The sequence below is a fragment of the Panthera pardus genome, unplaced genomic scaffold (genome assembly GCF_024362965.1).
Source record: "Panthera pardus isolate Hobbes unplaced genomic scaffold, ASM2436296v1 HiC_scaffold_19, whole genome shotgun sequence".
Lineage (NCBI taxonomy): Eukaryota > Metazoa > Chordata > Mammalia > Carnivora > Felidae > Panthera > Panthera pardus.
The window spans coordinates 9,101,276-9,123,629 of NW_026526754.1; the positions used below are offsets into that span (position 1 = coordinate 9,101,276).

Sequence of the window (22,354 nt, forward strand, 5' to 3'; positions counted from 1 at the left end):
GCTGCTAAGAAATTTTGTCATCCTTTTGCTCCGAAAGGCAACATAATAGTTGGGATGTGTCATAGGGAAAGACCGTCTTAACATAGTTGAGGTATATAGGGCACATTGGGACACAATTCCAAAGCTAATGGCTTACTACAGCTGAGAGCGTTCAGTTGTAATGACAGGTGAGTGGTGTCTTTCTCAGTCTTGCTTTAAAACAGCTTGCTTATGTACTGGCATGGGGGACCCACTCACTGGATGGAGATCTTTTACGAGACAAAAATAGAAGTTATCCTTGTCCTCAGGGAGCTCATAGGCAAGTGACTTTGGGAGATTATACTTAGTTGAATTCATGTTTAAAATAAGGATGATAATACTCCTGCTTAAAAGGTTGTTATAAAAAGTAACTACTTAAAAACATTACTTGATATTTAAAAAATACAAATTTAGACATGTCATAAATGTAAATTCTAAATTTGCTCATTGTAAGTAAATATTTATTGAATGTTTAAGGCAGGGACTGTGTTAAATGTAATTTTAAAATATTTTCTCAACAGATAGTACTTAATTTGGTAAAAGAATTTCAAAAAGGTGTACAGTGAAGTCTTCCTTCCACCTTGTCTCCTGGCTCCCAGCTTCTTTTCATTGTTTTCAGAGAGATTTTTTTTTTCAATTTCTTTTTTTTTTTAACCTTTATTTATTTTTGAGACAGAGAGAGACAGAGCATGAACGGGGGAGGGCCAGAGAGAGAGGGAGACACAGAACTTGAAACAGGCTCCAGGCTCCAGGCTCCGAGCTGTCAGCACAGAGCCCGACGTGGGGCTCGAACTCACGGGCCGCGAGATCATGACCCGAGCCGAAGTCGGACCCCTAACTGACTGAGCCACCCAGGCACCCCAAGATTTCTTTGTTTTAAAATAGTCTCTACACCTACCACAGGCTCCAGCTCACCACCCTGAGATCAAGAGTTGCACTTTCTAAGACTAAGCCAGTCCGGTGCCCCTGTTTTCAGAGAGATTTTATGTGTATGTACACGAGTATGTATCTGTTTTTAGAGTCACAGATGGTAGCGTATTATACAAACTGTACCTTTCTCTGAGTACAAAGTGTTTCATATCCTGATCTCATTTGATACAATAATAATTAAGATACCTACTCATATTATCTCCATTTTATAAACAAGGAAACAAAGACATCTCAATTTCTTAGTAACTTGTCCAGGGTTGTATAGCTTGGAAGTACCTCCGTGGTACGGAGGCAGTTATTTTGGTACCACTTATTTAACTTATTATTTATTTATTTATTTATTTATTTATTTATTTTGGAAATTTAAAAAAATTTTAATTTTAATTTTTAAAAATTGTTTGAGAGAGCGAGTGTGTGAGCAAGGGAGAGGAGACAGAGGGAGAATAAAGAATTCCGTACTTTGACCAGAGTGTCCATTCGAGTTTCTGCAGCCATGTTGATAATGTTGGCAGAAAGAATCCAGCCAGGAGCACATGTTGTTCCTAGTTGTCCTATCTTGCCAGCCTCCTTCAATCCAGAACTGTTCTTTGGTCTTTCCTTAGCTTTTGTGACCTTGTTATTTTGGGTGAAGACAGGCCACTCCTTTTGTAGACTCTCGGTTTGCTACTGTCCTAGGTTTCCTCACAATTCTACCAATTTTAGTTACTTTTGGTATAAATATCACAGAAGTCATGTTTCGTTTTTCCCATTGCATCCTATCAGGTGGCATTCAATGTCAATTTGTCTCATTACTCCCATTAAGGGAAGAAAAGAGAAAAGAGCGGAAGAGGGGAAAGTAACTTCTATTAGCTTGCTTTTCAGAGGGCACTCTATTCAGCAAATATCTTTTCCTTGTAGCATCCTGGGGGAGAAGAGGTCCTAATGGAACAAGCTGGTGCAGATGCAAGTGAAAGCTTTGAGGACGTAGGCCACTCCTCTGATGCCAGAGAAATGCTCAAGCAGTACTATATCGGTGATGTGCATCCGGTAAGAACTAACTGAACTGGGAGAGGAAGCTGCTGACTAGCCACAAAACACAAGGAGAGGGATGAATTAATAAAATGGGAATTCAGCCCAGCTGTCAGGCCACATATTCTCCCAAATCATTTGGCCTACTGCGCTAAGATACAGCTTCTTTTATGTAAAACAACACATGTATCTAAAAAGTTAAGAGAACTGGTTTTGGATTTTTTGTTTTTTTGATTGATTTTTGTAGTATCATTAATAACATCTCTTTCTAAAATAATGGTTTGATTGTTCTTGGCAATTTCTTGCAAAAGGTGGTAACTATGAACATTCGAACAAGGCACCCTGGTAGGTTCATAGTTGGGAGTGTGGGGGCAAATACCCTTCCACAGACCTTGACGTCCCTCAGAGAATTCTCTACTACCAGAATGTAGTCTTCATGTTCTAAGGTTAGAGACAAGTATATAGTGAGATATGCCTTTGGATACGTCTTAAAATATTATTTGTTTTCCTTTTTTAACAGAATGACCTTAAACCTGAAAGTGGTAGCAAGGTAAGAGGAAATCATCTGTTTCTCTCATCTGTTTCAAGTGTTTATATTTCTATTTACTCAGGTAGAATGTTTTTTGTTTTGTTTTTTTTTTTTTTAATTATCTTAACAAGAGAAGTGTTCCTTTTTTTCCTAAGCAAAAATCCTATTTTTCAGGAGCTTGGACTCATTGCCATCTCAGGAAAAAAAGAATAGCTGAGTCTCGAACAGTAGGAAACATTTTGTTCATGCTTGTACTTGCTTTAAAAAAAAAAAAGGAAATTCTAAAGCCATGCTCTGTACGGTTTTGAAGGAAATTAGTTTATGGGTTCAGTTGTAGAAAAGTATTTATTATTCTTACATTAAATACTGTGAGAATAATTCTGTGTTGGGAAAATAACTGGAAAGTTGATTTTCACGTGAAAGTCTTTGAAGGAGTTACAGACTGGAGTAATTACTAGAATGGGCCTTTCTGTCCCTATTACCCAGATTTAATCCTTGTGTCATGCAGTTTCAAATAGGCCTACATCCGTTTCATTTACTCAGTGATACAGCAAAAAGAAACGATTAAATATTTGAAAACCTTAATGTGCGCTGCAGGACCTACCAGGAACAAAATCTGGAAGCCATTTTGCTTCCCACAAGCAGGGCTGTTCATTTCCTTGACTGCGTCACACATTTCTTGACTTCCGTCTGTTGCCCTCCCACTTAAAGGGACAGCAGTTTAGTTGCCACCTAGAACATCCTGGAGGCAGCGCTCTTCCCCTTTTCCTTCTGCTAGCTTCTTGCTTCCCTTTCCTTACTGACCTGGAATTACTGAACACGTTTGATACGGCACTTGAAGTTGGCCTAGACACAGGAATTCTTTCAACCCGAGAGACTGCTTGACAGTGTCTGCCATCTGTTGCTCTGCCATCCAAAGTGTCTGTGGAAATTAACTCTTCCGTCTTGCTATACTCTGCTACTCTGAACTGGTGAATTGTTTATGAAGGGAGACGAGAGCGGTTTTTTAAATGCTACGTGAGCACTGGTGGTTGGTTTGTCTTCCCCTCGTAATGAAGGTGAAGATGGAGCTATGCGTAGCCTTGCTGAGTATCTTGAACACGTCTGAAAACATTGGTCTCAGTTACAGTAAACATTTAATTCAGGGGATATTCCCATTTGTATAAGAGAAGCACCATGTATCTGGGAGCCATCACCCACTTTTACACAACAGTCATGAGAGCACCCTTTATTAAAGCAATAGAAAAAATTGTGGAATTATAATGTCTGAAATTCTACAAATTGCTTCTTGTTGCTGTTTTTCTTCCTTGCTAGTTCAGTATGTGATTAGGATCATTCTTAGCAATGGAGAGCGGTGTTTTTCAAATTCTGTCCGGTGGGCCATCTGTGTTCGAATCCCTGGGCATGTGTCTGAAATGTCTATTTTCTGGGCTCCCGCTGCTACTGATTCATAATCTCTGGAGGTGGGACTTGGGAATTTGCACTTAAAGTAACCCAGGTAGCCAAGCACCAGACTTCTTGCTGAAAGATATGCCCATCTTTTCATTTGAAAAGTTTGGGAACTTGAATTCTCTTTTCTAGAAAGCACTGTCTGCCTTTTGTAGGCCAAAGAATTAATTAGAGATGTCTCAGCTAAATTAAAACTGTTGAGCCTTGGACTTTTTTGTAAGAAATACAGAAAAAGAAATCCTTTTAGCTCACTGAATTCTATAATAATTTAGAGGTTTCCAAATGTAGTTTGGCCCCTGCCTCGTATAAACAGTGAGTGACTAAAGGCAGTATTTTCAAAGCTCTGTTTTTCGTTATGTCTCTTGTACCCAAAGGACAGTCTCCATGAAGTAGAGAGTAGGTTATTGAGTGTTTTCAGTCACACTGCTGTACTTCAGGCAGATCGGGCAAGGAAAACCTTTGGGGAAAATTTCAAGACCACACATAGGTTTTTATAGAGCTATATAGTCCAACCTGATTTCAGTTCCAGGAAGACATTCCTGGTCCCTCAGATTTATTTCTTACAAATTAAATAGGCACTTCTGTGTCTAAGATGTAGATGTCTCTTTTCTTAATTTTTCTGTACTCACCATGAAGAAAAGGATGTAAAATTCATTTCATTAATACTTTATTTTGGTTAAGGGTTTCTGAACCTCTACAAAGAAGTGATTTTTTTTTTTTAAGCCTAATTAAAAGGTGTCTTCTGCCTTAGGAGACAAAGGTTTCATTTTCTTTCTCTTTCTTTTCCTTTCCTTCATTTTTCCACTTCTCTTCTCCCCCCAAAGTTTCCCATCTCTTCCCTCCCTGAAACTATTACCTCCAGCCTCCCCCTCAGCAAAATTAAAAAAAAAAAAAAAAAAAAAAAAAAAAGCCACCCAGAATGTACTATTACACAATCTAAATCTGGAACCTTTCGTCAGTTTTTTGCAAACTGCCTTTCATACTGCTTTTGCTTTAACATAGGTAAATAATTGATGCTCACCATTGTTTTCTTGTTAGATTGATAATGCCCGAGGTCCATGGCCCTGAAATAGTACAATACTAAAATGTAAAAGCTTAGAAACTACAAATCTGGCGACAGATATTTTTCTCACCTGTTTCAGTCTTCAGATAATAAACCAGACTTAAAAACCTTTCTGTCTCTTTGAATCTCTTCCTCCCTGGATTAGTCCCCATGCTGCAAGCCGTCAGTCTTCTATTTCTCCATGAGTTAACGTTTTTCTGGTATGCTTTGGGTTATAGAAACGCACCTTAGAAGTGCGTTGAGTTTTCTGTGCCATTTGGCCTGCCCGTCTCCTGCGCTTCAAGAAACCTAGGCACATCTGTGGTCAGTCACGTCTCCCTTTGGATTATGCGTTCGCTGGTGGGGTAGCTGTTTGATGTGCCACCACTTCAGGAGATGCAGTACACACGAACGCGAACCTGACGAAAGAAGTCGGTACCATTTCACTGATTTATTCCATAGATGTTATCTGGGCAACAGTTCAGCTGCTTCAGATATCATTGAAGTGAATAGATTCAGTACCTGGACCATTTTCCATTTAAATTGTTGAATGAGTAGTACATGATGGTACATAGTGAAAAATTGAAATAGTGCAAAAAGGTATACTTTTTATGTATATGTTATGTATGTATGTATATAAAATGACTCCCTTCCATCTCCAGCTCTCAGTCTCCGAGGTCCCTTCCCCAGAGGTAGTCAGCTACCATTTTCTTGTTTACTCTTCCAAAGAGACTCTATGCATTCATAAATATAAACAGATGGACGGACGGATCCGTCCATTGATTGATCAGTTGATAGGCAGACCAATCATTCCTTCCTTAAAAAAAAAAATCTTGCTCTGTACCTTCTTTTTACTTAAAATTTTTATTGTGGTTGATTTTTCTTTATCGATATTCCATGGACAAAAATTTCAGTAAGATGGCATTTGCTGTAATAGGATCTGATGTATTTTTTTAAACAAATAATATCGTTTCTATAAAGGCTTAACATGTTATTTAAACTTCATTTTTTAACTTAAGAAGTTTAACTTTTATGTTAACTTTTATGTTAGAAGCAATCTATAAGTTGCATTTAAAGGCAAATCTATTTTTTTACTCCTGATGCTACTGACTTTTGTTACACAACATTTTTCTCTTACATGCATATAGCATTCAGTTTACTTTCTCTTTTATGGAAGAGAATCTAAAAAGAATACATTGTTTGTAATTATGTAATGCAGTTACTTGGTTGCATAGTACCAAAAATTTCCTTGTAAGAATTGTTTAATATTCCTGTCATACCTACAACCTAATTTGTTAAAGTTTGGAATGATTATGCCGATGCCCTTTAGATTACTCTTTACCAAATAATTTTGTAGGGTTGTTTCATTGTTCTGATTTCATCTAGCATTTGTTTTTTGTAACATAATATTTTGAAATAAAGCATAGAATGTAATGGCAAAAGCCCTCTTGAAAGGCAAATTTCCCATTGCTGAGGCATCTCAAGGATTAATGCCTTCTCCTCATGACACTTTAGTTAGAAATAATGTGTAGTTTTGCAAGAGAAGGTGTTAGGAGGACAAGGTAACATCGTTTTCAAATCAGCCCTCTAGTGTAACAAGTTTTTCATTTCTTTGGTCCCAGTAGAAATTACTCTATGAATGTCCTATATGTGTTATCACAGTGGGTTCTTGAGACGGTCCTACAGAAATTTGTCTGAAGGGTGTTTTTCATTTGTGAATTTTGCCCCCATATGCGGGGAAATATTTTTTACTTGACTGGACTGCCTCTAGGGATGGTACGTACTTTATAAGACCGTAATTGTTAATACATTGGAGCTTTTGAGAAGGCTGTCCTCAAGATCCACACATGGCCATAGGAGGGACTATAAAATGTTGAAATCATGTATTTCAACAAACTTTTTGGGTTTTAAGAAACTAATAGTAAAATTCATATTGCGGCCAAAAGTTCCAAAATTGTTTTTCATAAGTTGCTGGCTACATAGCTACCTAAGTGTTCTAAATAAAAAGCTGTATTCAACCACCCAGATACTCATTAGCTTTACCGAAGGTGTCATGTGGTTTAAAATCCACTTTTTCCAATTTTAAAACTTGGAATCCTCTTGGAATAGCAAGCATCCAGTTTAAGAATTAAAACATAAGCTCCTTATATACCTTGCAATAGATTTCCCTTCCATTTAAAATCTAAATATGAACTATTGAGGTTGAAGGTACATTTTATAAATGCCCTATCTATATATATATATCTACATACATACATATATATGTATGCATGTATTTTAATGCATCGTAATCCTAATTCTGGTGCATTGTTTCCAATATTTATGTCCTGGTGACAGAGTACACTATTCCTTAAGCATGTGTTGTCTCATGTTTCATAAACAGTTTTCATAGTGAAACCATGCCCACTGACCCCCAAATAAATCCTTTCCCATATGTTTGCCAATTACGACATTTCTTTGTCATTCTCTTAACCATATCAAAAAAAGTCCATACTTAGGGCACAGTGTCTCTTGGAAGAGTATCTAGAAAAATATATCTTTATATACCTGGTGTAAGATAAGAAAAGTCTGCATGTGGGCCATGCTCTGTCAGTCTTTCCAGACATGGGAGAATAGTGTTTCCTTCTCTCTAACCTTTAGAAGTCTGCTAGTGTAGATTTTTTTTTTTTCTGCTATTGTAGATTTTGCTAAAATACCCTTGGGTTAGAGAATTGTGTTAAGTCAATTAAATATGGCTTTAGAATTAAAATTGATCTGGTCTGAGCCTTTCATTTTGTGAGGAAACTGATTTAGCATTGAACTTGAAGGCAGTTGACAGTTTCAGTTATGAGTAGCTTTATTAAAAGGCTACTCAGATACCATGAAATATCCCCTTTTATCCTACAGAGTCCTTGTTTAGTTTGTTTGTTTGTTTGTGGAATTAAAGCCTTAATGAACCTTGACGTTTAGGAACCAGTTTATTTAAATAGTTCTTTTCTGTTAATTTTAAACTAAAATCAGAGTAGACTGAAAATAATTTAGTGGTTTGGAAGTGTATTCCAGAAACATGCATATTAATTACTTGGTAAGGCTTTTGGTAGAAGAACTCTGGATTCGATCTGCTCTCTTACAACTAAAATCAGAGTATTGCAATTACAGCTTTCCATGCCAAAGACTGAGCAGTCCCCGTCCTCCTAAGAATCTTGCGTGTAAATTAAAATGTGGGCAAGAACATAACCAGCCAGATATGTCTGAATACACAAAGGGAGAAGTTAAAGTCCATCATAAACTATGGGAATCTCATTTAAGCATCCATTAGATTTAACACCGAGCTTTGGAGTAGAAATGGGAATTGGGAAACAGCATGGAGAGAATGGTGGCATGGGGGTGAAGGAAGGTTTTGTGTTAACAGAACCTTTTCTTTTTAATTTTGTTAAATTAAAAATAACTTATTTGGCTTCTTTCCGAACTTGGCTGAGGTACTTGGCTTCTAAGAGCAGTGCCTTAAACAGTTCTTTCATTGTAGTTGATTAAAAGCGGAGTCACTGTAGTTTGACATTTACTTGGCTGTCAGAATCCCAAAGAGAAGGTACATTTCTTTCTCTTTGCTTTCCTCCAGTGGTAGAGAAGTTGGTCTTTTTGCCACCAGGGGTGGAATGATCTTAAAACAGGAGTTGAGGTACTTAATTTAAAAAAAAAAAAAATAGGGGCGCCTGGGTGGCGCAGTCGGTTAAGCGTCCGACTTCAGCCAGGTCACGATCTCGCGGTCCGTGAGTTCGAGCCCCGCGTCAGGCTCTGGGCTGATGGCTCGGAGCCTGGAGCCTGTTTCCGATTCTGTGTCTCCCTCTCTCTCTGCCCCTCCCCCGTTCATGCTCTGTCTCTCTCTGTCCCAAAAATAAAAAATAAAAAACGTTGAAAAAAAAAAAAAAATATATATATATATATATTTAAAGTTTTTTTGTTGCTTATTAGAAACTGTTACACTAGGAGCATATTATGGTCTTCCTTCTGTCTGGTCTTTGCCTCTTTGTTTTCTCAGTTGGTTCCCGCACTGTTTGAGACTCACTCCACTTACCACACATTCCAGGCTTTTAGTTTTAAAAGATCCTAAAGGTTTGAAATCTAGAGAATCCATTTATGTGACCCATATGGCTTTTACTATGATTACAGATTAAACATAACACGTACATTTCTCCATAATGCTCTCCTATAAGCTTTTGAAATGGTCTCAAAGTTTTTTTATACTAACCATACATTTTTTGTTCTGCAAATCATTGGTATATATGTGGATAAAGCATAAAAGACCATGGATATTTTCCTGATGGAATTCAGTTATTTCATGGCTACTGTAGTGGAATCTTTTAAAAGGCAATATTATAAATTAATACATACTCTACCATTACTACTGAAACCGCTACCTTCCAAATCTATAAGACATTGGTTGTATTTTCTCAAAGATTGGCTTGTAACACATTTTACTTAACCTGATTTTATGATATTCTAGTAGAAATGTCCCAGATAACAGTAATCATCAAGGTCTCAAAGAAGTGTAGTAGTATTTTAACTTGATTTATCTGACACTTTTTATTAGAAGTTTTACTTGCCTATAGGCTAATTTCTTTTGGGTTTGGGGTATGTATTCATTTGCCTGGCAGTGTTTTGGATACATGAAGTTAAAACTCATTTCACGATCTGCTCTGAAGTATCTAGGCCAGTATGTAGGGTTTTTCGAAATTCTTGGAGATTACTGAAAATTGTGGTTAAACACGGTTAATATTCTGTGTTCATACCCTAGCATACTTCTACATATTGGCAAAGAGGATGTTTTGGGCAGCAGTAACCTATGCAAATGGGCTTGTCCTCTGGCAGTGAGTTAGCAGTTCTTTTGTATACACAGCTAATTAATGGAATCAATAACTTCATTTGGTATTTACTTAAATTGAACTTTTTGTTTTTAATGTTTATTTTATTTTTTGAGAGAGAGAGAGAGGCAGAGACAGACAGAGTGTGAACAGGGGAGGGGCCGAGAGAGAGGGAGACACAGAATCCAAAATCCAGGCTGACAGCACAGAGCCCAGTGCGGCGCTCAAACTCATGAACGGTGAGATCATGACCTGAGCTGAAGTTGGATGCTTAACCAACTGAGCCACCCAGGCACCCCACTTAAATTGAACTTAATGACACATTTATAAGATATAATTAATGTGCCATCCAATTCACCTATTTAAGATGAACAAGTTGGGTTTTTAGTATATTCACAGAGTTATGCAACCGTAATTACAATAATTTTGGAACATGTTCATCCCTCCAGAAAGAAACCCCATACCCATTATCAGTCATTTTCATTTCCCTCTTCCCCCACCCTAGGAAACCACGGATCTACTTTCCGCCACTAGGTTTGCTTATGCCGAACCTTTCATATTAATACTCTTACGTAATATTTATATAATGCGTTGTGTGGTTTTTGTTTGACTTATTTATTTTTTTTATGTTTATTTATTTTTGAGAGACAGAGTGTGAGTGGGAGAGGGGCAGAGGCGGAGGGAGACACAGAATCTGGAAGCAAGCTCCAGGCTCTGAGCTGTCAGTGCAGAGCATGACACTGGGCTCGAACCCACAAACCACTTAACTGACTGAGCCACCCGGGCACCCCATTCATTTTATTTTCTAAGTAGGCTCCATGCTGAGTGTGGAGCCCAGTGAGGGGCTTGAACTCACAATCCTGAGGTCAAGACCTGAGCTGAGATCAAGAGTTAGATGCTTAACCAACTGAGCCACCCAGGTGCCCCAATATGTTGTATTTTGTATCCAGTTTCTTTCACTTAGCATAATGTTTTCTAGGTTCATCCATGTTGAAGCATGTATCAGTCAGTACTTCCTTGCTTTTTATTGCCAAAATTTTGTTTTTAAGGTTATTTCGGTATTCCCCCTCCCCCCAATTCTGTTCTTCCCATTTCAATGTTGAATAAGCCCTAAGGTCTATAGTCATAATTATTATGATTTCATAGAGTAAACCAGTTCATTTCTGTAAGCTACAAAGCAGTCCTCGGCATGCTTTAGAGCATTTCACAGTTGACCTGTTTGTCACAAGAGTTTGTATTTTTTTTAAAATATGTGTTCAGAAAATGTGATCTTAACTACTGCCAGTGGCAAGCCCAGCTGAATGAGGCATATCATTGTGACTGCAATTAGTCCCTTTCAGTATAGTTTATATCAGTAGCTTTTTTTCCCTTTTTTTCTTTTTTTACATCTAAAAAAGTTTAGGCCATTTCTCTATGCTTTCATTAGTTGTTCTTCACTAGGGAGTACCAGTATGTTACCAGAAATAGAATTCTTGGTGCTCCCATCACATTAGATTTGTAAATGTCAAATTGCATGAAAGATGAAGTTCTGTATGTAGATATTCAAGATTTACATACTTTATTAATCTTTCTTTTTGTTTGAAATTTTTTAATACGCGTCTTCTTCAGGACCCTTCGAAAGATGCCACGTGCAAAAGGTTAGTATACATTCCCTGGACTTCCTTATGCTCAACTTAATATCTGGCCAGAGGTTCTTCCATAAATATACATGTACAACATAACTTAAGAGTACGGTTTGACTAAGGAATGAAAGGTACATACAGCACAGCGAATACAGTCCGGAGGTATTGTGAAACCTTGTACGTTGTACGGAAACAGACGGCGGCTCCGCTGTGGGGAGCACAGTGGAAGTATAAACTTGTTGAGTCACTGTGTTGTGCATCTGAAACTAATGTAACATCGTGTTACTATATTTCAGGTACATGTTAACGATATTTCAATTAAGAAAAAGAGGACAGTTAACAACTATTTTTTGGCCAAAATTACTGCACATTCAGTAGTTCCTTACCATTAGCAAAATTAACTTTTACAGTTTCAGTCATTTAGAATAATCTCAAAAGTTTGTGCCTTGAGTAATTTTTAAATCATGTTGTGACATAAATTGGGATCACATTCAACGAGAGGCCAATATGCAAGGACAAGTAACTGCTGGTAAATCAAGCCAACGGTCTGTGCTGCTCAGCCCAGCTATGCAACTTCTACTTGAAACTTAATCACATTTAATCCCCACAACCGCTCTGTAAGGTGGGTGCTATTATCGCATTTTATAGAAGAAAAAAATTATGTATTGCATGCATATTCAGGAATTTGGTTTCTTTCAAAGGATTACTTATGAATATCCCTTGCGGTCATTTTAGTAATATAATAGTATGAACTCTGAAAGGTATATTTTTGTCATCCCTTAAATGCCCTTGAAATGACTGGAATCCTTGGCTTGTAAAAAATCTTTATAGAGATTATATAGATCTGTTTCATCTTTCTGAGCTCCCACTTAAAACATTTCAGAGAGAGAGAGATGTGTTTTTTTTCCCCCTATAAAAGTATTGCCTCTTTTTATTTGAGGTGATGGACAAAGAATGTAAGAAATTTAAACTTAAAGGAAACTATTAGTAAATTCAGCTTCTTTAATATTAAGGTCTTATGCTCAGCCAGCTACTCTGTAGAGAATTTGAAAACACAAGCCATAAACTTGCAATCGATTTGGGCTACACATAACACTCGTTAAGAATTATTATGCAGAATACAAAAGGAATTCCTACAAATCAATTAAAAAATAATGTAGTAGAATATGAGAAAAGGCTTAAACAAGCACCTTAGAGAAGAGGAAACAAATGTAGACACACACAAAAAAAGGTTTAATTTCATTTGTTATCAGAGAGATACAAATTAAAATCTTAAGGTATGTATTTCACAGCTACCAGATTGGCAAAAATTGAGAATTCTGAAAATAAGAGAAGCTGTTGAGGAAGTGGGTCACCAAGGTTCTTAGACCCTCTTAGGGGAGTGTACGTGGGTACAGTCACTTTGGAAAAGAATTTGGCATTATCTAGTAAATTGGACAATATGAATAACTTTTGACCCAGCAATTCCATATCTAGGGATATACTCGAGAGAAATGTGTGCACAAGTATACCAAGAAACACATAGTAGAATGTTCGTAAGGGCATTATTCAAGAGAGTAATATACTGGAAGCAACCCAAATAACCATTCCTTAATAAAATGAATGAATCCATTCTGGTATATTCATAAAGTGGAATACTACAAAGTAATAAAAACAAATGAGTCACAACTACATGCAGCAACCTGAGCGAATCTCCAAAAGAGAGTTCTGTCTTATGGCTAAGACGTTACTGTTGAACTCTTTGGGTTCAGCATAAATCCATTTCCTCTGCTTCTATGCCCAGTGACAGTTAAGTATTACAAAACATTATATGGGGATTGGCGGCCAACCATTTTCAGTCTTTTGTGCTGAAGAATGTCTCTTCGGTGTTTTCTCAAGGAGCCTACTTTAAAACTTTTTTGTGTCTTGTGGTGGTTCTCCGAGATACCTGAACTGATCACCTTTGTGGGGACATGACTGCAGAGTCCCCACGTGCCATATTGCTGTTGTACATGCCAACTCGCTTGCTTTCCTTTTTTTACACAAAGCTACTCGGCCGACATTCTAAACTTCTCTGGAGCAGCTTTCTGCCATTCTGAAATGTACAAAGCACTAGGCATGTTTAGGCAAGGAGAAGCAGTTTTATTATTGAACCTCAGCTGGTTTTATTGGCTTAAAAACCTTTTAATACCAAGGCTGCATATGTCTTAGTAAGACGGGCATGCAGGTCATTTGGATCGTGGAAGAACTACACCTTAAAAGTAAGAGTGCTAGTAAGCTGTACTAGAGAAGAATTATTTTAAGGAGAGTGATGACTGTCCTGAAATTCATAAGGAAAGTCTCTTACAGGCCTTCTCAAGCCAACTGTCATTTAAAGTTTTTAGTTCCATGTGGGTGTGTATCCTTATTAGTGTCCAGACTTAACTAGAGAATAAGTGGATTGATTGGAATCAGGAATCCATCACTAACTTCGCTTCGTGATTTTGGGTGCCAAGCTTGTATTTCCTGCGTATACAGCGGGTCTAATAGTATCTATTTCTTCAGGCTGTCATGAGGATTAAATGTAGAAAATACAGATGAGATAGATATCACTTTGCCAATAGTTGTATTAGATGGTATTGCTTCTAAATTTATAGTTATATGTATAAAATGGTAGCTTTTTTCCTGTTGAAAAATGTTAATTGTAGAATATGTGAAAAACAAAATACAAATAAGGTATTGTTTTGAAGTTTTTATTTATTTTGAGAGAAAGAGAGAGAGCATGAGCAGGGGAGAGGCAGACAGGGAGAGAAGGAGAATTCCATGCAGGCTTTGCACTGTGGAGCTCGAACTCACGAACTGTGAGACCTGAGCTGAAATCAAGAGTCAGACGCTTAACCAACTGAGCTACTTAGGCACCCCCAAACAAGAAAAATTTAAGCCATCCCTAATCTCATAACCCAGAAATAACTGCTATGTGTCTTTATAAAAACACATATAGAGGCGTATATAGAGGCATATATTTTTAGTATCATACTACACATTCTGGTTTTTATCTTTTAAAAATTGTTTAATATTGGGGCACCTGAGTGGCTCAGTCGGTGAAGCATCTGACTTCGGTCCAGGTTGTGATCTCGCGGTTCTTGGGTTCGAGCCTAGTGTCGGGCTCTGTGCTGACAGCTCAGAGCCTGGACCCTGCTTCAGATTTATCTCCTTCTCTCTCTCTACTCCTCCCCTGCTGTCTCTTAAAAATAAATGTTAAAAAAAAATTTTTTTTAATTGTTTAATATTGTCATGCCAATGCAAATATTTATTTATTTATTTATTTTGCTACTTGGGTGATAAAAGCAGTTAAACTCCAGAGAAAGACAAATATATGATTTCACCTATATGTGGAATTTGAGAAACAAAACATGAACATAGTGGAAAGGAAGGAAAAATAAGATAAAAAAAGAGAAGCAAACCGTAGAGACTCTCTTTTTTATTTTATTCTATTTTTTAATTTTTTAATTTTTAATTTTTTATTTTTTAAAAAATTTTTTAAGGTTTATTTATTTCTGAGAGATAGAGAGACACAAGTGTGAGTGGGAGAGGGACAGAAAGAGGGAGACACAGAATTAGAAACAGGCTCCAGGGTCTGAGCATTCAGCACAGAGCCTGACGTGGGGCTCGAACCCACGAACCGTGAGATCACGACCTGAGCCGAAGTCAGACGCTTAACTGACTGCGCCACCCAGGCGCCCCTTATTTTATTTTTTTAAATATTTATCCTTGAAGGAGAGAGAGACAGAGTGTGAGTGGGGGCGGGGGCAGAGAGAGAGGGAAACACAGAATCGGAAGCAGGCTCCAGGCTCCGAGCTGTCAGCACAGAGCTCGACATGGGACTCGAACCCACAAACCATGAGATCATGACCTGAGCTGAAGTTGGATGCTCAACCGACTGAGCCACCCAGGCGCCCCATAAACCGTAGAGAGTCCTAATGATAGAGAACAAACTATGGCTTGATGGAGGGAGGTGGGTGGGGGATGGCCTGAATGGGTGATGGGGATTAAGGAGGGCACTTGTGATGAGCACTAGGTGTTACAGGTTAGTGATAAATCACTAAATTCTACTCCTGAAACTGGTATTATACTATATGTTAACTAACTGGAACTTACATAAAATCTTGGAAGAAAAAAAAAAGTAGTTAAACTTCCCAAAGTAAATCGAAATTCTTTGCTCATGAAAATATTAAAATGTGGATGTTGAAAGATAGCAAATATTTGGTATCAAGTGTTCACGGCTTCGTTGCTTTCCCCCCACTTCTAGTTGCTGGTCATACTGGATTTTGCCCATCATAGGCGCTATTGTCTTAGGTTTCCTGTATCGTTACTACACGTCGGAAAGCAAATCCTCCTGAGGAGACAGCGTGGAAGTTGGAAAGCATATCCATTGGGAGTGCGAGCTAGAGACTTGTTTGGAGGCCAAGCGATACCCTCTTCTCGAATCCTGCCGGATGTGTACTTCCCCCTTGGAACCCAGATGGTTGGCTAGACATCCACCCCAGACCTGGGGCCAGTGTCCTTCATTTCCCAGAGCCTTACTCCCAAAGCACCTGCTCGTTGTCCTGTGTCCCTGCCGGTGGCCCTTCTCTCCACTGGCTTCCACCAGCCCCCTTTGCATTTCCAGACTTGGTTTTATAATTACAATCCAGATGTCCTTGTGACATTGTCCTTTGGTAAAAATGCCTGGTGTCCAATACTTTGAATGCACATTAGACATTCTTAACAGGGCAACACTCTGGTTTTGAAGCTTTTCTTTTTCCATTTTTCTTTGAAGTATATATATATATATACTTATATATATATACACACACACATATATACATATATATGTGTGTATATATATATACTTAATTCTATTATTTATCATAAGGGATTTAATTAATGAAGTAAAGTTGTGCACCTATAGCATAAAACACAACTGCCAAATGATCTCGTTCCTTGTTTATATTTATTAAAACTAGGAAGAACCATGAAATCCTCTCCTCCCTCCTAAGCTAGTCTAGCAGGTAACTCTCACCACCCCCCAAGTCCAAGTGGTGCTGGGCAGAACTGTGCTTCCGTTGCATTTCTTGGGAGTGGAGAGAAAGAGGGGAGGGGAGAGATGAATTGGGGTGATAGGGTAAATTTGTAGTCCTCTTTCTTTTGAAAAATACTGAAAACACTACTTTAGGACAGGAGTTTAGGAAAAGCACCAAAGACTTCATTTTTTTTTTTTTCCACACTTCATTCTTTGCTTTGGTTTGACACCAGTTTCTAGCCGTCTTTTTTCTTTTCTTTTCTTTTCCCCCCAACCAACCATCTTTTATTGGTAAAATACAAACTTATAATTGTATCTGTAGAACTTCACTAGGGATTTCTGCTTTTAAATGTATTGATTAGCGAATTTTTTCATTCCTTCCCTGTTTTACAAAAGAGACTCCACTTGCTCTAAGATCCAGTATTTGATCTTTTGTTTGTTAGCCCCAGTAACATAACTTCCATAGTGCAGTGGCATTCGAAAGGGGGAGATCATGACAAAAGAATGTTTCCCATTTCATCTATATTTTATCTTCATGGCTCCAATTTGTGGTTTTGTTGTTTTTCTGTTGAGGAAAAAAGAAAGAAAGAAACAACAACTAGTCGTTTTATCCCTTGGATGAATGTTTAATTGAATAGTAGGGCATTATTTAGAATTCTGTTAGTGTTTCTTCTTGGTTCAGGAATTTTCTCTGGCTTATTTGACCTAACTGTTTTCCCCCGTGGAATCACCTGATGACACAGTACACTGGCTGTTTTCTGCCAACAACTGTTTGTGGTGATTTTTCTCCCAATCTTCTAAGGATTACCAGTTTGCTTCTGAGCCATTGTCCTATGTAGCAGGGAGCAACTTGGCTCCAGAAGGACCCTGGATACTGCTGTCTCCTCCCCGCTTACAGCTTGCCATGGACAGGAAAGTGCCCTGCAAGGCAGTGTCTGCCCATGCAAACTAAGAAAAGGTTCAACCCAAGTTTTGCAGCTGAGTGTATTCAGAATTCATCAAAAGAATATTAACCTTGTATTTGTACACTTGGATATGATATTATGGAGAAATTTCAGGGGATTTTTGAGAGACTTTTATATATCAGGGATATGGGAATAGTCAAACTTTTATCTTTAGAAAATTTTGTATAAGATGCCACTTTTAGACAATTTATTGAAAAAAACCTTTGGTTATTATGGAACAGAAGTGTTGATGCTCCTGCCATTTGAAGGCATACGGAAGGGTTGCCTTGAATATGAATTGGTATCTAATTGCTGTAATAATTAAGCTGCATGATTACATGGGCCACATTGGGGTAGAAATAAAGAACAAAGGAGTATTGAGGAACTGGAAGGGGAACATTTAGGCTGAAACTAAACCAGCAGATAAGTTGGATCAATTAGGAGTATGTTGGCAGTCTGTAAAATTAAATGAAAAACATCTGGCTTATAAGAAATGTTAAAGAGTGACAGCCTTAAGTAAAATTGGTGGGGGTTTTTTTTTGGATATTTTTAGGGTGAACACCAACACAAAAGGTATGTTTTTCTATTTCATATTGGTTGTCTTTTCCTGTTTATATCTGGACTTGTTTTTACTCAGAGCCAGAGGAAAAGGTTTTCAGACCTTGTCTCTACCATCCATGAAATCCATCCAACACCCAGGGCTTCTTTTGATCTGCTGCTAATGTGATGTCACTTTGTATTATAAAAACCACTTTTGGGTCCATTTACTGTTATTCTGCTGCCTACATCAACAGTCAGGCGAAAGGTAAAGCTAGTGTGTGAGTTTGCAGAGGTTTTTCTAAACTATCAGATAATACAGTATGTTAGCCAAACCCACCAGAAAAGCCTTGTTTGCAGAGGTAGGACTCAAATTCTCGAAACAGTTTCAACATTGGTAGGTGGTGCAAACCCCTTTGGAGAGCAAGTGGAGCCGGTCCCTGTCAGCTGAGGGTGCCCCCTAGAGCCGGTCTCTGGGGTGTTGGGTTGTTTATTCCCAGGGAAGACACAAGATGTCTGGAGGTCACGAAAGGAGAGGAGGGAAAATGGGTGCCACCAAAATAGGCATGTCGGTGCCAGGTCTCCAAAATTTCTTAGTCCCTGTCCCTCAGGAATCGGTTTTGGTTTCTAAATGACTCCACATTTGTAAGGACAAGAAAGTGGTGGTGACAAAATTGATAGTGTTTAGTTCTTATGCGACCCCTAAAGCAGAAGCAAAAATCCACGGGAACCTATAATTTGAGCCTGTAAAGTTCTTTGGGCAATTGTCGTAAATGCCCAAGTTGTGAGATAAGAGCGTCGTTGAGTTTATGCTCATTTAGTCCCGGTGTGGAGCAACGAGAAATGCTCTGTGGGCCAGGCATATCATTACACACGGTGTCTTGGGCTTCACATCTCAAGAGATTATCTGGTTAGATTCCATTTTAGGAGACTGAAATGCAGAACGTTAACGTTCATAACTTCCTTCCCTGGGAGAAGTGGATTCAGACATGTCTCAACAAGAGATTGGTGGTTTTTTTGTTTGTTTGTTTTTTTTGTTTTTTTTTTTTTAAGCCATCTCATTCTGTTGCCAGATATCACAGAACGAATGGGGAGTTTACTTCACATTTGGGTGTTATTCTCTGAAAGGGCCTGGTTTGGAATTTGTGGGGGTGATTTCAGAGGGAGATTCCGGTAACCCGAGTTACCAACCCAGTATCTAGCATCTTACTCATGAATTTTAGGAGCTGTACTTTTCCTGTACCTATATCCAACATGTGCTAGTTGGGTAAAATACGATTATTTAGCTTCCTTTCTTTTTACTTCACCCTCAACTGTGAACGAGTAATATTAACATTCTTTTTGTGTATTCAGTAATGGAGTTTGTTTACCTATTTTATTTCAGCATATTTTGAACAAAGATCTTTGTCTCTTTCTGCTGGAATGTGCACACAGTGAATGTTTGTTAGAACCACACACAATAAAGATACTGTTTTCCTTTTCTTGCCCTGACTATAGTTATTATTTTTTTTTTTTTTTAAAGCAGAAGTGTTGGCTCTGTAATCCTAAGGTGTTCTGGAAGAAAAGATTCTGAGAAGCATAAAAGTCACCTGTATCTATGCAAATAATTGTGTTTAGTGTAACTTGATGGGGAGTTCTGTGGTTCTTCAGGACTCTTTCTGCTACTCTTTCTTTGAAGTGAGTTGCTCAGTTGATAATCACGAGAGGCAAAAATGAAGACTTGTCCTGTATTAATGGATATGAAGTGGCAACCAGGTAGACCAGTTGGGAGTTCTGTTTTTACTGAAACCATCTGGTAAAGAGAAGCCAGTACAAGGTAATAATATTTTGTTATCTGCAATGCCAGTCTTCAAATGATTGTTTTTCTTGGAAATAGCTAAACTGTTGGGGAAAATTAAACACTGAGATTGAAGTTCTAGCAAGTGTGTTAATTAAACAAGGAAAATAAACAATTTTTATAATTACCTTTAAAACATACTGATAGCCTTCTAACACTACTAATGAGACATCGTTCATTAGGGCTTGGTTATTTCACTCTCACGTGAATTAGTAACAGGAAAGGATAGTCCCATTCTTATTATTAGTGTTTGAATCTAATGTTTAATCTCCAATCCTAGTAATTCATATGACTGCAGTCTTCATGATGCTGAGTATTTGGCAGGTAATTGACAAATCCTGGTTGGTTCCTAAAAACCTGAAGTAGAAGATTGTGATTCCAATTATGTAAATTTAAGGTAAGAAATACCCACACAATCTACTAAACTGTTTGTTGGTAATTGTAGGTATTGTTGGTAACCTAACGTTAATTAGCTTAATAGGTGTCTGTACTGTGTATTTAAAGGAACACTCAGCTTAATCACATATTTTCTAGTGCTCAACAAACTTAATTTTTTTTTTAAGATTTTTTTTTTTAAAGTGGTTTCTGTACCCAACATGAGGCTTGAACTCACAGTCTTGAGACCAAGAGTTGCATGTTCCACCAACTGTGCCAGCCAGGTGCCCCTAAAAAACTTTCTTTTATAAAGCATCCAGGAGAGATGAGAGTTGCTGTCAGATGAAACATGAGGATATAGCTGTAATACTATTTATCATTTATCTTCCATATACTGTGTGCCTTGCAGTACCTTTGATGGCATTTTGGATCCTTGCCCTTACAGTATCCTTACACCGTAGATGGGGATGTCCACATTTTACCAGTGACTTGACTTGCATGAGGCCACACAGCCCTAAACTTTCCATGTTCTTTATTGAAGGTTCTCGGATAAAAATTCAGCTTCAGCTGTACCAAAATGAATAATGTGCTTGGTGTATCTGCTGCTAGTCTTTCTATACAGGTGTTTCTGTGTGTGCTCAATGAAATGCCATCAATAATAATCATTTTCTGAATTAGTAGATTACTAAAAAATGGGCATGGTCTTAGGAGTCCCTGAAAAATCTTGGTTGTTGAAGAGAATCCTGTTGCTTCGGTGGAAACAATATATTTAAAATGATTCTCATATCCCTTGCAAAACAGCTTCTTTTTTTAATTATTTTTATTTTTATTTTATTATTTTTAATTTATATCCAATTTAGTTAGCATATAGTGCAACAATGATTTCAGGAGTAGATTCCTTAGTGCCCCTTTCCCATTTAGCCCATCCCCCCTCCCACACCCCCTCCAGTCACCCTCAGTTCTCCGTATTTATGAGTCTCTTCTGTTTTGTCCCCCTCCCTGTTTTTATATTATTTTTGTTTCCCTTCACTTATGTTCATTTGTTTTGTCTCTTAAGGTCCTCATATGAGTGAAGTCATATGATTTTTGTCTTTCTCTGACTGAGTAATTTCACTTAGCATAATACCCTCCAGTTCCACCCACGTAGTTGCAAATGGCAGGATTTCATTCTTTTTTGATTGTCGAGTAATACTCCATTGTATATATATACACCACATCTTCTTTAGCCATTCATCCATCGATGGACATTTGGGCTCTTTCCATACTTTGGCTATTGTTGATAGTGCTGCTATAAACCTAGGGGTGCGTGTGTCACTTTGAAACAGCACACCTGTATCCCTTGGATAAATGCCTAGTAGTGCAATTGCTGGGTCATAGGGTAGTTCTATTTTTAGTTTTTGGAGGAACCTCCATACTGTTTTCCAGAGTGGCTCACCAGCTTGCATTCCCAGCAAAACAGCTTCTTGAAAGCAGTTAATGAGAATTTAGATTTTTACTATGTTACTAGAAAAAATTTGTTGTAATGTTTTATTTATTTTTTTGAGACAGAGTTCACGTAAGTGGGGAGAGGTAGGGAGAGGGGACAGAGGATCCCAAGGGGGCTCTGTGCTGACAGGCTGACAGCACAGAGCCCAGGGCTCAAACTGACAAACTGCAATATCATGACCTGAGCTGGACGCTTAACTGACTGAGCCACCCAGGTGCCCCAGAAACAACTTTTGATCAAAGGCAATCAATAAAAGAAAGTTGAGGACTATTGATGAATCTTTAGGTGGCATAGTTGAGAAGCTCTTGCATGACTTCACCTGTCCCATCACTCAGTCTAGGACCCTTGATAAGATTTAACCTGGAAACACATAGGTAAATTTATAGTTTTTAAATGAGAAGTGATTGGTAATTGGTTGGCTTGAACTTAGCCTCTTCTTATCTCTACAAATCATGTGGACATCTGAGAAGTGGAAATCCTGTACTTCGTGCCATGTACCATAAGATTTGGACACGGTTCACGGTTCAGTTTTTGAGATTGTTACATCCTAAAAAGATAATTCAAGCTGAAGTGTGATCAAAAGAGGCACAACATAGCGCAAATAACAAATGCTGTTTGTTACAAGTGTGACATGGCATTTTTTATTCATCAGTGCCAGCCCCTCGTTTGCTCCTGGCCCTGATCTCTGTACTCAAACACTGAGGTTAACTTTATTT

General features: G+C 38.1%; 1 protein-coding gene across 1 annotated transcript in view; it reads left to right on the forward strand.

The window, feature by feature from the left end:
- LOC109270707 (cytochrome b5 type B) overlaps positions 1 to 19,421 on the forward strand; it is a 37,382-nt gene extending 17,961 nt beyond the window's left edge. Inside the window, exons 2-5 of the mRNA XM_019455432.2 lie at positions 1,846 to 1,974; positions 2,477 to 2,506; positions 11,426 to 11,454; positions 15,707 to 19,421. Coding sequence (XP_019310977.1) covers positions 1,846 to 1,974; positions 2,477 to 2,506; positions 11,426 to 11,454; positions 15,707 to 15,797 — 279 coding nt within the window. The 3' untranslated portion in view covers positions 15,798 to 19,421. The remainder of the gene's footprint in view (positions 1 to 1,845; positions 1,975 to 2,476; positions 2,507 to 11,425; positions 11,455 to 15,706) is intronic.
- The last annotated feature ends 2,933 nt before the right edge of the window (positions 19,422 to 22,354 follow it).